This window comes from Dioscorea cayenensis, chromosome 3 (genome assembly GCF_009730915.1).
Source record: "Dioscorea cayenensis subsp. rotundata cultivar TDr96_F1 chromosome 3, TDr96_F1_v2_PseudoChromosome.rev07_lg8_w22 25.fasta, whole genome shotgun sequence".
NCBI classification, from domain to species: domain Eukaryota; kingdom Viridiplantae; phylum Streptophyta; class Magnoliopsida; order Dioscoreales; family Dioscoreaceae; genus Dioscorea; species Dioscorea cayenensis.
Genome location: NC_052473.1, coordinates 16,583,427 through 16,599,545, shown reverse-complemented (window position 1 = coordinate 16,599,545; position 16,119 = coordinate 16,583,427). Strand labels below are relative to the sequence as shown.

The following is a 16,119-nucleotide window of genomic DNA, read 5'->3' as shown; positions in this document are numbered from 1 at the left end:
ACTTGATTTCTCTTTTGATTTTTAGTTCTTCGCCCCAAAAACATTGAAAATTTCCCTTGCCACACTTTCACTTTCAAAATAATCCATAACTTGTATTTATTTATATATATTATAATATAAATCATTAGATATGGGCTATATCACTAGACATGAGATATGCAACTGTTTTTAATAATGAAATTATGACAGAACTTTATGCAAATAAATAGATATATATAAGAATTTGAACTCGAAACTATTTGTTTAAGCGATTTAAACCTTTACTCATAAAATTATATATAAAATTTTTATAAAAGTAAGATGATCTTATTTGCTATTTTTTAAGATTATTTATTGATTATTTACTCACGTATAATGGCATGTATTTTTGTTAATCAAAAGAGCAAAAAAATACAAAAAAAAAAACTCCCTAAATTTTCTATTTTCTCTTAAAATTTCAAATGCCCTTCTCAAACAAATAGAGTACTCCATTGTAGTAGTTACATTTTATTTTTAATCAACTAATTTTACATGTTATCAATTTCAAATTTCCTCAAGAATTTAGAATTTTATAAGCTTATTTTAATTTAAAGAGGGAAGTAATTGAAGATCGATCTAGCTTTTCCACTCTCTACAAAGTCCGTTAAATTTATCAAATTCTAAAAGATCCATTATTTTCAAAACTTTCACTTTTAAATCCAAATTAAATTAAAATAACAAAATTATTCCCACTTTATTTATTTGTCAATATATGATTACCCTTAGTCATGCACTTGCACTTGGTGTGCAAACAGAGAAGGAACCAGGACTTGATGGTAGAGGGGGCTGAAGCCTAAAGGCAAAACAAAAAAAAAAGTAAAAAAATAATCTAACAAAAATAATTATTTTAAATAAAGAATAATGTCTAATATAACCAAAAATTTGAATACTCATATTAAAAAAATATAAAAGTATAATTTAAAAATTTTTGTTATTACCGATAGAAAAATATATGAGATTTTCAATAATTCAACTAATAAGAATACATCTCAAGTTTGTATTAAATATAGTAAAATTGATCATCCTCACTACAAACAACCAAACTATTGTTTATAAAAAAACTTTTTGTTGTTTCACTCTAGCATATATGGTATATTATAACATACATGTATATATGTTAGGCCTCATGATCAATTCAAACTTTTTTTAAATTACTTAAATTTGTAAATAAGATTTATTTTATTAAAATTTTGAAATAATAGAAATTTTTAAATTAAAAAAAATGTGAAAAAATGCAAAATTTGTATATAAGATTTATTTTATTAAAATTTTGAAATAATAGTAATTTTTAAATTAAAAAATAAAATGTGAAAAAATGCACCAAGAGGGATTTGAACTTGGGTGGATCAAAAAACCCCCAAACCTTATGGATAAACCCACAAACCACTCAAGCACACCCACACTCTACACTTTCATATGTCCAAATATTGTATTTTATATGAAATTAAGTATAGAAAAATCGAAAACCACCAAATCTTATATTGTTTAAAAAGTATTTTCTCCGGCGCCGAGGGGGGGCTTCAGCCCCTGCTAGCCCCCCCTTGGTTCCGCCCCTGTGTGCAAAGAGGCAAGCTCATATTTGATTGACCCTGTACTCTATTATTATTATTGGTACTAGAGATATATCCGACATTCTATTATAATATCAAGAGCATGGGATTAATTAGGAAAAATTTCAAAAAACAAAGACAAAAAAAATGAATAAGTGAGAGACTATATGATTAGAATAAAATATAGAAATAGGATTTTTTTTGGTAATATTTTTTATTTAAATTATATTGTATATCTAATAATAGTTGTGTTTTGAATTCTTTTAATCTCATTGCAATTTTGCGCCCTAGGTAGACTTTTTAGTTTAAGGTAACATATAATACATTTATAATTTGATACGAGTTATTTTAGCCAACATAACACCATGATATGTTGACTACTGAGTGAGTTTGAATAATTTATACTTATCAACAAATAAATAAATTCAAATGAATATAAAAAATCATTTATTCCTAAACTTGGAACATATTTAACATTACTAAATCTTAAACTAAGTCAATTAAGTCAAATATTGAAGTGCCTACTGAGAGGGAATGTTACTCAAAGTTACTCACTTTAACAAATTTAATTATTTAAATAAAAATATTTAATTTTTATTTTAAAAAATTACTAATATTAATATACCTACGTAAGTACTATATGTATAATCAGGAAAATTTAAAAATTTAATTTTAAAAAAACATTTATTTTGAAGAAATGAAGTTTAGGGGTTGATTTCACTTATGTCCACATATGTTTACATTTTATAACGCTATGATAACAAAATTTTTTTTATTACACATCAACAAACTCATCGGAAACGGCCTTAAAACAGGCTATTATGACCACAAGTACAACTGGAAAAAAAGTTAAGTGACTTTTGTGTTATAAAAAAAAAGTTTTGTAACTATGAATGAAAATAACATGAAGTTTAGTAATCCAATACAAAAGGAAATTCAAAGTACCAAATGGGCTGTTAAGGCGCATTAAATCATGGGCCAACATAAATGGGCTTGTGGGCCTCATATCTTCTCAAGCTTGCTGCCCAAGTCAATCCCATTCTCTATATAAACCCTCATTTCCTCTTCTTCTTCTTTCTCTCGCTCGCACTCGCTTGGTTTTCTCTTCTCTTCGTTGCAAGGATGTCTGTGAGTATCTCGTTCTTCATCTCCGTTGAAGTTTTTCTCATGGATCTCTAACCCTAATTGCTTCTTTGTAGATCTTTGAGTATAATGGAAGTGCTGTGGTGGCGATGGTGGGCAAGAACTGCTTCGCGATCGCCAGCGATCGGAGGCTTGGAGTCAACCTCCAGACCATTGCCACCGATTTTCAGAGGATCTACAAGATCCATGAAAAGCTCTATATTGGTCTTTCTGGCCTCGCTACTGATGCCCAGACCTTGTCTGTTGCCTTTATATGGAAACCCTAGCTGATGTTTCTTCTGATTCTGATGATAATGATGATGATGATGATGGTTTTTCTTCTTTGGGTTTTGAAGGTACCAGCGGCTTGTTTTCCGGCACAAGCTGTACCAGCTGCGGGAGGAGAGGGACATGAGGCCTGAGACCTTTGCCAGCCTTGTATCTGCCATTCTCTATGAGAAAAGGTTCGTGCTTTGTGAAATTTCGGTGTTTGTAGAGGAATTGGGTTATTACGTAAACTGGTTAGATTTGATGCGTTGAAATGTCTGAGAATTTCTTGGAAGCCTTTTAAAACTTTCCGTTCCTCACTGGGTTCTTCTTGTTCTTGTCTTCCTTATCTAACAATTAAACCCGTGATTCGCATTTCCTTAGTGGAAATTTTCGAAATTTGCTTATGAAATTTCAGTCTTGGAACATAATTTGGTATACTTTCATTTGTTGCCGAGTAGGCTAACGGGGGAATTTTGTTGATTGGTATATATAGTTCAAATCTGGAAAATCTAACACTCGTCCTGACATAAACATTCTGACAAAAATGAGAGGGTTTAATATGCACTCACATCGGTATTAACATGGCCTACTTTATTTTTATTTCAAATTAATCATCAAGTTCTTTGTGTTTTACATCTGTTACCTTGTATATGAAGTCTAGCTCACTTCAAGGATGAGGTGTGAAATAATGTTTCTTATAATTTTTATTTCGTGATAGTACATACTATGTTAAATTTGATGTTTTTAAGTTCTTTATGTGATTAATGGTTTGACCATTTTCACTAATTGATGTCATTACTGATTTACAATTTCCATATTGTTTTCTTTGTCGCTTCTAATTACTAATTTCTAAACCGTTAATCTTGTAGATTTGGGCCATACTTCTGCCAGCCTGTAATTGCTGGACTAGGAGATGATAATAAGCCGTTTATCTGCACTATGGACTGCATTGGCGCCAAGTATGCTTCTTTTTCACCCTCTAGATAAATGCAGCAATCTTATTAATCTGTTTATTTGATGGTTCAATATTCTTAGTGTAGTTTACTATCATGCTTCTCTGTAAGAAACACTCTGGTATTGGGAGAACTTTAGATTTATGATTGTGTAGAGATTTGTTGGTAAGGATGAAAATGTGAAGATTAGAAATTAAGTCGGGGGATTCTTTGTCTGAAAATAAGGAATGCTAAGAAAGGTTCTCTTTCATCTGTGTATTTTTCAGGTAAAATCTTGCATATTTTAGAGGAGTAAATTGTAGCATTGAAAAAAAAAAGATTGATCCATCAATGTCAGCCTTATTGCTGTGTATAGTAGTGTGTCTAGGTGTAAGTAAACTGGTTTCTTGTTCGTATAGGAGAAATTAGTTGAACCAAAGAATCTGTGGTCATGTGATCATAATGAAAGAACTCACTTATCAATAAACTCATCTGTGAGATGAATTTTATTTTTCCTGAGGTCTTAAAAGAACTCAGTTCTTCCCCAGTCTATGGTAGCCTGTGCTGTTTGGATCAAAGTGTTTAGGTTACGCGTCCCTCCCCAGTCTTTAAGTGTAGAGTGAAGTAAATTATTTATGGTTGCCTTGTAGAGCTGCTGCATTGGTGCCCATACTTTATTCCAGTGTTGCAGGATTAGGGTTCAGCAGATGTGTGATAGATCCTGTTGCTTTTTAGTAGCATTGGCAGCGAGCTGTTGTCCTAGAGTGGGCACACACCCTAAATTGAGATTCAACAAGCTGGCCTTGAATTTGCTTACTGGGATTCAAGTTCATATGAGAGGGAGTCTTGCTTTTTTTTGTCCTTGTACCAGAAATACAATAAATTCAATAAATTCTGAGAAAAAGAGAAAAGGAGTTCTCTCAAGATGAATAAGTGATTTGGTTCTATTAGGGAGTGTTATGTTTGGCTAGGTAATATCACTTTAAAGCGTAGTATAGAACTAAGCAGCAGCAATTCACAGGCACACTTAGCTTTAGGCAACTTGATGTATGCATCAATTTCACACTTAAAGTTTTTGTACGACAGGTAAATCATTTTCCATAGATGATATTTGGGTATTTTTTAAAGTTTCTGATCATGACATTTGCATTTATGCTTATATTGTAGTTGTTTGCCTCGTGTGCAGGGAACTTGCTAAAGACTTTGTTGTTTCTGGTACTGCATCAGAGTCTTTATATGGTGCTTGCGAGTCTATGTTCAAGCCTGACTTGGTTGGTAGACTGCACTGAATTGTGTACCATTTAGCTTCATGTTAATTTATTTAAAAAATTTGTGACCTTTATTACGTAAGTTTTAACTAATACATAGAGCTATTTTAGATGTAATTAGCAACTACCCCTTTCTAATACTAATTCTGACAAGCATTATTGAAGAGGAACTTATTCCGAGCATGCTTTTAGTTCTTTAGCCCTATTGTTAAGCTCACGGTTCATCTGGTTGACAAAGAGTATATTTTTAGCTTTAAGATTGTGAGTCAATCTTGTATGAAACCTGACCATCACCTTTACAAGTACTAATTACTTGAAAACATTTAAAACATAGAAGCACAATATTATCTGTAGAATTGAAAGGAATGAAAGCAATTTGGAAGGGGAGGAAACGATTGAAACTGTTGAATGTTGTTCTTCATGATTGTGTTCAATCAGAAGTTTTGAATCACCTGATTTATTTTAAGTGCATTTACTTTTAATGTAAATTTGATACTACCATGGTAGAAACCTTTCATTGGTTGTGCAACTTCCACATTATTTCATCTATACATTTCATTTGACAAAAGGATGAATTATGGTTCTAGTTAAAGTTTATTTAATAAACATCTGTATTAAATTATCAATAGTTATTGGTTAACCAAACTCATGTGTATTGTCTTACTTTGTTGTTAAGAGGTTTTTATGATGATTAGGAAAAAGGGGGATTTGCTAAACACCTTTCTGAGAAGACTGGCATGATTCTTTTGGAAATGTTGAATGCATTCTTTTAGTTATGCCATTATCTTAATAAATTTTTTTGGTAAAAAAATAAATTACCTTGATACTTTTGGGTTCCATAAAAGTGTCACTTGTGCCCTTTTTCTCATTTAGAAATATATTTTTTTCCATCTCAGGAACCTGATGAATTATTTGAGGTTGTATCACAAGCACTTCTTGCATCCGTGGATCGTGATTGTTTGAGTGGTTGGGGAGGTCATGTCCTCATTGTGTAAGTACTTATGGCTATCTATACCAGTTTACATAGATATTAATCTTTAAATCTGCAAGAAGTACTTATGGTTCATCCGTTAGTAGAATGCAGAGATGCTAATCTTTAAATCTGCAAGAAAATTCATTCATGTTATTCATCTTTCTATTCGGATCCGCTTCATTCTCTACAGTAGCTTTATCATCATAGCTTTTTTTAAACATCATGTAAAGTTGAAAGTTGTAAGTTGTCCTCTGCTTATTAACTGCAAAAATTTCTAGGTATGATAGTTCTCTCACCATCATATCTATCATATACATGTATTTGGAACAGCAGATTATTCCAATGATGCCTGGCAATTTTATTTGTTTGCCTTTCCAGTTTCTGCTTAAAGCCTTGCATATGAACTACATATAATTAACACTAATCTCAATCAGTTGCTTAACCAGTCAAGTACTTATTTTCTAGTCAAGTTTTGTACAGGGATCTTCTAGTTATGCGCATTTTATTGTTATAATATTAATTCAGTTTGCACAAATGCTCTATCCATGGAAGGCATAGCATACATCTCTTCTTCCTTGCAAACACAAAATACACCTTCTTGCTTCAATCTATAACTGCACTTTGCACCAGCTGTTCTTCTCTAGACTCAGTCTTCCTGGTTGTTAAATCTATCATTAGAGTTGTCACTTTGGTTTACATGTATATCATGGTTCTGTTACTGTTAGAGCTTACATGTATAACATGAAAAGAAAATGAAATTGGTCATTTGACAAAGCATCTTATTAATATTATTTGCTATTTTAACATTTATTTCTGTATGTATTGCAGGACACCAACTGAAGTTCTGGAGAGGACATTAAAAGGAAGGATGGATTGATGGGTGTTGTTCAACTTCAAACTCATTCTGAATTACTCATGGAAAACAATTGTCACTTCTCTTAATGTAAGTCTTTGTGTTCCTAATGAGATGTCATCAGCCCTCAGTCTCACATTCTATGAAAAAAGTTTTCAATTTTAAATATATTATCTGATGCAAGCAAGTCACAGGACAGTGAACGAAAATTGTTGCCTCTTGTTAACTTAAAAATTTGTTTGGTAACACTTTGGAATTGGAAGACCTCAAGTTATTTTTTTAATGAATGCATGCAACTTTCAACTTATGAAATTTCCCTTTTAACAATTGGTATGTTGATTTTTTATTTTATTTTATTTTTTTATAAATTTATTTTTACAAGTGTTGATTGGTTGTTCATAGATTGGTTGATATATTGCAAAAGGGTCAGCCCTCAAATAACATTGAAGAGAGGCCTTGTCGGCTTTGGTTTCAAAACAGAGTCTTATTAGTACATCTGAATGCATAAAGTTTTATTAGATTGCATGAAGAAAATAATTTATCATTGGTAAGTTCTAGTTTTATATGTATGATATATCATACTCTCTTTTATAAAGTTTCTTCTTTTTTGTAAAGAATTATATATATATATATATATATATATATATATATATAATAGTTTGAGTTAAGTGGAATTCTTATTAAAAATCTCACTTATACCACTTACAAGTGTCCACTTTAAGGTTTTAAATTTCATTTCTTCATATTTAATATGTTGATCTTGTGTTAATCATGTTTTCTTTTGTACCTTTCATCACTTGTACAATAAATTTGAATTTTGAAAAATATAATTGTTGATATAATTAACCACATTTTGTATCTCAATCAAAATGATTGAGAGAAAATAATCTGAAGTTTTATGAGAATTAGTATGTTTTGAATTTTGAAAAATATAATTATTGATATAATTAACCACATTTTGTATCTCAATCAAAATAATTGAGAGAAAATAATCTGAAGTTTATGAGAATTAGTATGTGGGGTAAATTTTTAATAGGGTCATCAAACTATGATTTTTTCATTGTGGGGTCTAAACGTCAATTTGAAATCAAAAATAGTTACTCAATTTTAGATTTATTTTACTAGGTAGTCACCCGAGGGAATCCGACATATTTTTGATGATTTGATGTTGGAAATTTTATATTAAAAAATGAGATGGAATTGCTAGTTGGATGGACAGTGTGCCATGTATGTCCTGACATGTATGTCCTGACAGGGAATTTTCAATATCTACATTATTATAAAAAAATACCGGAATCTTTTCAATAACCACCTAGTAAAATAAATTAAAGTTAAGTAATTATTTTGATTCAAATTAAAGTTTAGACCTCAAAATGAGGAAAGATTATAGTTTGATTTTCAGTTAAAAAATTTACCCCTTGAAGCGAGTTTTTGTTTTCTTTGTTTTCACTATTTGAATTATTCAGTCTAATCTAATGCCTCGATAACTATGGTTGAAATGGTGCATATATATATATATATATATATATATAATTTGTAAAAATATAGTTTAAAAGTTATATGCAATTTCTATAATTTATAGATTTAAATTTGCTCTCAGGCTTGAACCATACTACCTTAGTACATAGGGGTGGAGTAATGACCAAGAGTATGTGCTTATAACTTAAGAGGTTTTGTAAAATTAATATAGCCTTCCAAATATGCCCATCAGTTTATTTATTTATTTATTTATTCCATCAACACAAAGAAAGCACATACAAATATAGCATAAGCTGACAACATTGACACTTTGAATGCCAAGAAACATAACTCATTTTATCTTATTTCAACACTCTAATTCTCATGTTCTTTAATCCAATACAACTGCCAACTTACAAAAGGTTTTATTAAATTTTTTTTTTGTTTTTAATGTATGATCCCTTGAATTTGTCCACTCTTCATCAACACTTTGTTTTTCTCCTTCTTGATCTCTCATTTAAAGCTTCCTCACCTTCATCTTCATTTAAACAGTGTAGTGTTGTTGTATTGTCTCAATGTCAAGTCCCTTTAGCTTCACTACTGACTCAACATGGCCCTTCAAAGTGTGCAACTCTCTAAGCCTGCAACATCAATCAAATTATTCAAAAACATTGTTACCATACAAGAGATAATAGTGTTCTAATAGTTCCATATGAGCAATTTTAACATATATATAATATTACCGGGCAACCTCGGCGCGTCTCTTTGCCTGTTCGGCGATCTCCGAGAGCTCTCTGTAGCTGTTCTTGTCTTGGAAAAGACCAGTAGTGTCTACTGGTGGCTGAAGGCCATGCAGAGTTCTTTGAGCCAATGCCCATTGTGCTTCCCTCTCTCCCTTTCCATAGTCTTTCTTTGAAGTGAAAGCAGTCTACATTCAAACACAAAGACAAACATGATTCATACTTGATTAAAATTGTAGGAATATATTTTAATCTATATATAAGTTCAAATATTGTTATTAAAAAATACTCTCAATATGAGGGATGATCTTGTGATGCACATACCTTGTTTTGAAGGAGATTGTCCCATGCTTTGCCACTCAGAGCATATCTGATAAAGAACTTGAGAACATCAAGAGGGAAGTAGGTGATGATGGTGTACACCCACACAATTCCTGCCCATTTCCATCCTACACCTTTGATCTTTGCGAAACTCCAGTTCGCATACACGGTGATCAATGTCGCAACCTGTAATTGCCAAAGATTCAGCAATGCACATCCATATATATATAAACACATGATTATCGAAGTTTTGATACCAATTGAGCAGCAAAGAATGCGCCGACGAGCAACAGTCCTGGGCGTTCAATGAAGGACCAGCTCCGTGACCGGGTGACGAAGATGAGAGCTTGGCTTATTATGCTCACTTGAAGGTAGAGCACAGCAGTGAGCTGCTCCTTGTCCTGCCCAATCGGCTTCACTCCGAAATGCTTCTATACTCAACAAACAAAATCACTGAGCATGACACCGGAAAAAAATAATCACTGATATTGAGATTGACTGTCAATTACTTACGGTGAAGAAGTCGGTCTCGAAAACAATCCAGAAAAATACGACAGTCATGACTGCAAGGTAAGTACCGAGCATGATACCGGTGGCGAATATCTCGGAGAGCTTCCAAGAATCAGGCAATGGAGAAGGCTTGACACGGTCCTTTGAGATGGTCATGATGGTGCCGTCGTTGAGCACAGCGATGATTAGAACCATGAATGGAGGGAAATCATACTTCCAGATGAGAGCAAGAAGCAAGAAGCCGAGAACAATACGGATGGTGATGGACACTGCATAAATTGTGTAGTTCTTCATGCGCTGGAAAATTGCCCTGCTTGTTAGAACTGCACTCACAATCACACTCAGGCCTGGCTCTGTTAAGACAATGTCAGATGCGCTTCGAGCTGCGTCCGTTGCATCGGCCACTGCTATACCGATATCAGCCTTCTTCAACGCTGGCGCATCGTTCACACCATCTCCCGTCATTCCGCAAATGTGTTTCCTTGCTTGAAGCCTGTTGACGATTTCATATTTGTGCTCTGCAAGTTTGTGGCATTAGACATAATCGCCTCAATAGTCCGGCATTTAATTTAAGTATATATATATATATATTTACCAGGGAAGACTCCGGCAAAGCCATCAGCTTTCTCAATGAGCTCATCGATGGGTAGACCGGTGATATCATCGTTCTTCTCACCAAGAAGCGAAGAAGAGGGATACATGTTGGTGCCCATGCCAAGTCTCCGGCCGGTCTCCTTAGCAATGGCAAGTTGATCTCCGGTGATCATTTTAACATTGACACCGAGAATGAGTGCTTGACGGATGGTCTCCGCACTGTCATGTCTCGGAGGATCGAAAAGAGGCAAGAGCCCCATGAACTCCCACGGCGAACCCTGGCTCTCTTTAGTAGCCTCTGGGACCTCCTGTCTTGCAACACCTAGAGATCGAAGTCCACGGTCGGCGAACTTGTCTATCATCTCATGAACATTCTTCTTTTGCATCCGCACTCAAGTTGCAGAGATCAATGATCTACCGCAAGAAAAGATAACAAGATTTATCAACCTCATTGAAATTTTAGGGATATAATTAGATGAATAGGAACTTATATATTCAAATCCATATTTTTCAAATTAATCGGTGATGCATCAAATATGAACTATAAAAGTTGCATACTTGTTCGGGTGCTCCCTTGCTGGATCGGTGCCACTTGCCATCAGAGTCAATGTAGGTGATAGCAGTGCGCTTCTCAACTGGATTGAAAGGCAGGAAGTGAATCTCTTGGATACCAGCTCTTGCTTCCTTTGGATCAGCCAACATGTTAACAATGGAAGCATCAATAGCATCTTGGTTCTCCATCCTTGAAGCCCTGGCAGCATGCAACACAACTGTGTCCTTGTCCATTCCCTTCACAAACACCTGATCAAACAAAAATATACATCCTCAGTTTAGAACGATAAATAAAATGAGAGACCTATGCTTATATAATATGATAACCGAACCTCAATTATGGTTTTATCTACGGTGAGCTTGTTGAGAGTGAGAGTTCCGGTTTTATCACTGCAAAGAACATCCATGCCGGCCATTTCTTCGATGGCGGTCATTCTCTTGGTGATGGCTCCTTGCTGTGACAAACGGTGTGAACCGATGGCCATTGTCACTGATAACACAGTAGGCATGGCAATGGGGATGCCACCGATGAGGAGAACAAGAAGGTTGTCAATGCCGTCTCTGTAAGCTCGGTGCTGGATCGGATACATCACCAATAGCTCCACAAGCATACCGGCCGCAATCGAGCAAATGCAGAAGTTACCGATGGATGTCAACACCTGAACTTAGCATAAATATGTAAGTGGTAGTTTAAGAAAGTATTATAAGAATGTTTTATCACATCGAAAAAAAAATCGAATAGACCTTTTGGAAGTGGCCGACATTATTGGTGCTATCAACAAGATGAGCTGCTTTGCCGAAGAAAGTGTGAACACCGGTGGCAATGACGATAGCCTCTATTTCACCTTGTTTGCATGTAGAGCCGGAGAAAACTTCATCGCCGGGGTGTTTTGTGACGGGGAGTGACTCACCAGTGAGAGCGGCTTGGTCAATCTTTAAAGGATCACCTTGAAGAAGACGGGCATCCGCCGGTATAATGTCACCAAGTTTAATGCTAATGATGTCTCCTGGGACCAATATCGCTGCATCTGCCTCCGACCATTTTTCGTCCCTCAAAACCTATGCACAAAATCATGTGTCATATATTAACTGGACTCAATTCAATCTAAAAGCTTAATTCTGCGAGCACAGATGTATTAGTACAAACCTTGGTTTTTGGGGCAAGACCGGCCATGAGAGCAGCTGCTGCATTTCCAGCATTGTTCTCTTCGATGAAGGAAATTGTGGAGTTGATGAAGAGGAGGATGACGATACCAACAAAGTCCGGGAAGTCCGGAGGCTGACCCTGTTAACACAAAAAAAAAACATGGAAAACACAATCATTAATGCTTCATGAATGATAATAATAAGAAGAAGAAGAAGAAGAGAAGAAGAGACATACCCCACCATTGGCCAAAACAATGGCCATAATGGCAGCAAACTCCATGACCCAAGAGAGAGGGTTCCACATGAATCCCAAGAACTTGAGCAACTTGTTCTCCTACAAATCCAAAGCCAAAAACAATACTCAACACCATCAAATTCAATGTACATTCCATAAAAACCAAATTCAAAAGAAAAAAATATATATAAATATATATATATATATATAGAGATTAAGGGTTGAAAATTTCAATGCCTTCTTCTCTTCAAGCTTATTAGGACCAAAGATAGCAAGACGCTGCTCCCCTTCAGCAGAGGAAAGTCCCTCTTTGGAACATTTCAGCTGCTCAAACACTTCCTCCACTGGGATTTTCTCCTGATCAAACCAAAGAGAAACTAACTTAGAAAAACACACACACACACACACACACAAAATCAAATGCATTAAAAAAAAAAAAGAAATAAAAAAAACAGACTTACAAGATCCACAGTCTCATTCTTGATCTCCTCCAAAGAGGATGTGCCTCCATTGGTAGGCATGATTGGAGGTCAAGAAGTAGAGATGAAGATAAGGGGAAAGAGAAAGACAGGGAGAGAGAGAGAGAGATGTCTCTCCCTCTCTGTTGTACAGTTATCTTCCAATCCTGTTTGGAGGAACAGAGAATAAATAGAGACGAAGGATGAATGGAGGGAAAAGGGTTGAATATTTATAGGGAGCAATGCTTGTGGGGGCCCGCCATGTCCGGTTTGGACCGGGTTCGGTATAAGTTTGTGGTGGACCGGGGTTTCAGGATAGCTTCGTTGGATGTTTTATTTATTTATTTATTTATTTTTTTAATCTTGTTTTTATTTTGATATAAATGGTTTGAGAGAGAAATGGAGATATGTGATGGAGGTGTGTTTAGTTTAATTTTAATTTTAGCAATAGTTTGCTAGTTGTCTGTGCATGTGTGTATGTATGTATACTTGATGTAAGAGTTTGTTATATGTATTGTAAAATGTTTGGTTTGATGATATATTATCTAATTAATGGGTAACTCATGTACTAAAACAATTACTACTGTAGTTTAGATTATGATTCATTTTGGTACATTTAAAATAAATAAATAAAATTATATATATATATATATATATTACTTTTATATTTAATAGCATCGTTAATTTTTTTAAATTTTTTTTTAACATCATTGTTAACAAAATTTGCCACAAAATAGAGACAAGAAGTTTTTTCCCACTCACACCCCGAATCAAATGGAGATACTCTATCTTTATCTTGGTTGCTTAATTGCCATAAAGTGGGGATAACAAGTTTCCTCCTCACTCACTCTCCGAATCAAACGGAAATTTTTTGTTCCTATCTAGATTGGGCAACTAAGGATGAGGAAGCCTCTGCCCCACCCACCCTTAATCAAAATAAATAAACAAATAATATTTATAAATTCATAGAATCATGACATTAATTGGAGAATTAACTTTTAATTGTTTTTTTGTTTCTTTAGATTTTTCAATTAGATATTTCATTAATTATTTATTTCACTTATATATATATATATACAAAAATTTCTCACACTATGGCCATCCCTAATTGTGAAGGGCAAAATTTTTTTTTTATTTTTTTAATGTGAATTTAATACTTGATTGATATGTGACTAATTTTTATTATATGCCTGTATTTTGCATGCAAGTAAATAAACAATAGAAGGATGTGAAAAGAATATATGAAATTTATATTTTAAATGTGGATAAACTATGGATTAAAACTCTTGATTTTGAAGTTGGGAGGAAAATGAAATACTAACCCTCCTGATATAAAAATAGTAATTATAAATATATATATATATATATTTATTTATTTATTTATACCATGAATTTAAATCTGGACGGTTAAGGTTAGAGAAAGAAAATACTCTCTTATTGTATGAGTGATAGGATGAAAAATATTTCCACATCATGCAATAGCTTTGAATATAGTTATCATATTTACAAATGTATAATTTAAATTAAAATTTATAATTAAAAGTAAAGCACCCTTAAAAATTCTCTTCTTCAGAACTATTGTCTGTGAAACTACATATGACAGCACTAAAACATGTCTAACAATCCACAATATTTTTGATTTCAAACTGAGCTAATAAAATAATATTATGATCGTCAACCACATCTTAGCAACAGCACAAGATCAAATCAAGACAAGTATTTTATCCTCTTTAATAAAAAATCTGAGTCGAAACAATGGGCATAAAAATGTGCATTACTCACATACATTTTAGTCTATACGAATTCAAATAGGATTTTAACGATACAATTTGGTGTTGTATAAAATGACCTCAATGCAGAATAAAACTTCATGAAAATGGTACGGCAGCATCAAGCCTCACACGGTTTAATCGAACGGTCCCGAGGATATACTCTGGCAGTTCATCCTCTTCCTTAGCCTGCAAAGATGAATTTTATCAGTACTATACTTCAGTAATGTTAAGCAGAGGACGTTGATTTAAACTGGTGAACATTTGTAAGTTCATGGGGGAAGTTGATACAGTCTAAACTCTAAGAATTTGCATTTAAAAACATTTGATCATTTGGTCCAATTAGAATAGCAAGAACAAATATATATAAATAATATATCAACCAAATAAAAACCCTTGACTCGAGTAGCAATAAAAAAAGATTAAATAATGAAAAACTCCCAAATTGGATCGTTTCAGTCCCAATGTAAAGAACTTACAGAGTGAAGCACAAAGTTTAGATTGAACATTGATTTAGTCCTTCTATTTGTATGTCTTACAAAATTCTCAAATTTCCAAGTGGTAGAGAATTGTCCATAAAATTTGTATTGAACATTTTTTAGTCCTTTCATGGCCATCACCTTTTTAAGTAAATGTGCCACCTAATGCTTAAGTTACTCTTCAAACAGAACAGGAGGGCCCATGGAGTTTAGATCTAAGAAATTGTTTAGTCTTGTTAGTTTCTCATCCCAACTCCTTGATTTTACATACACACATCATCTCTTATCACCTTTTGAATTAAATTTCTTACTTGATGTTCATAATACCTCCAAATGGCACAGAGTGGTCTGTATAGTCTAGATCGAATGTATAGTTTAGTCCTTCCATTAGTTTGCTGTCCAACTTCTCAATTTTACAACAGAGGTATCAGCTACGAGACCTCGATCAAAATTTGAAGTAAATCTTCAAGTGATATTATATCATCGTGTTCGTATCATGAAGAGCTAAAGGAACTGTGAAATTGCCTTCCATTATCTTGTCCAATCAGTCTGTGTCTACCAACAAACTTGGAGCAAAGATCTGCTCACCAACCTGATTAACAACAGTTTGCTACAGCTATCTTCTCCAACAAATATTGGGTTGCATCAAGTGGTAACTATCCTCAGCCATCCCAATCTTGTAAGATATATACTGTACGTACTTATCATCAATGGAAGGTGTGGAAAACAAGCTTATTTAATCTCGCCCCTTTTTTACCTAAATCCTGGCTCCGCCCCTGCCACTATGTCTCCCAATAGAGTTGTAGTGAAACTCCTCCAAAAATTTATGAGTAAGTGGGGATGATTTAGGGATTTTTGGAAGAGAGCATGA

At 33.9% G+C, this 16,119-nt stretch overlaps 2 protein-coding genes and 1 pseudogene across 2 annotated transcripts in view; 1 reads left to right on the top strand and 2 right to left on the bottom strand.

Moving 5' to 3' along the window:
* The first annotated feature begins 2,597 nt into the window (after nt 1-2,597).
* On the top strand, nt 2,598-7,293 carry LOC120282366 (proteasome subunit beta type-3). Its single transcript, XM_039289175.1, has 7 exons — nt 2,598-2,696; nt 2,768-2,949; nt 3,047-3,154; nt 3,830-3,919; nt 5,079-5,163; nt 6,057-6,151; nt 6,962-7,293. Exons 1-7 carry the CDS (start codon nt 2,691-2,693, stop codon nt 7,008-7,010), a joined length of 615 nt encoding a protein of 204 aa, XP_039145109.1. The 5' UTR covers nt 2,598-2,690; the 3' UTR covers nt 7,011-7,293.
* A 1,588-nt stretch (nt 7,294-8,881) lies between these two features.
* On the bottom strand, nt 8,882-13,146 carry LOC120283964 (annotated as a pseudogene).
* A 1,556-nt stretch (nt 13,147-14,702) lies between these two features.
* LOC120283956 (protein ENHANCED DISEASE RESISTANCE 2) overlaps nt 14,703-16,119 on the bottom strand; it is a 30,198-nt gene continuing 28,781 nt past the window's right edge. The window contains 1 exon segment of the mRNA XM_039290780.1: nt 14,703-14,958. Coding sequence (XP_039146714.1) covers nt 14,869-14,958 — 90 coding nt within the window. The 3' untranslated portion in view covers nt 14,703-14,868.

Bases quoted from the DNA above. Each gene is read 5' to 3' on its own strand.
- LOC120282366 (XM_039289175.1), top strand. The intron at 2,950-3,046 runs GTCTGTTGCCTT...TGGGTTTTGAAG, and splicing joins GCTACTGATGCCCAGACCTT to GTACCAGCGGCTTGTTTTCC. The intron at 5,164-6,056 runs GTTGGTAGACTG...TTTCCATCTCAG, and splicing joins CTATGTTCAAGCCTGACTTG to GAACCTGATGAATTATTTGA.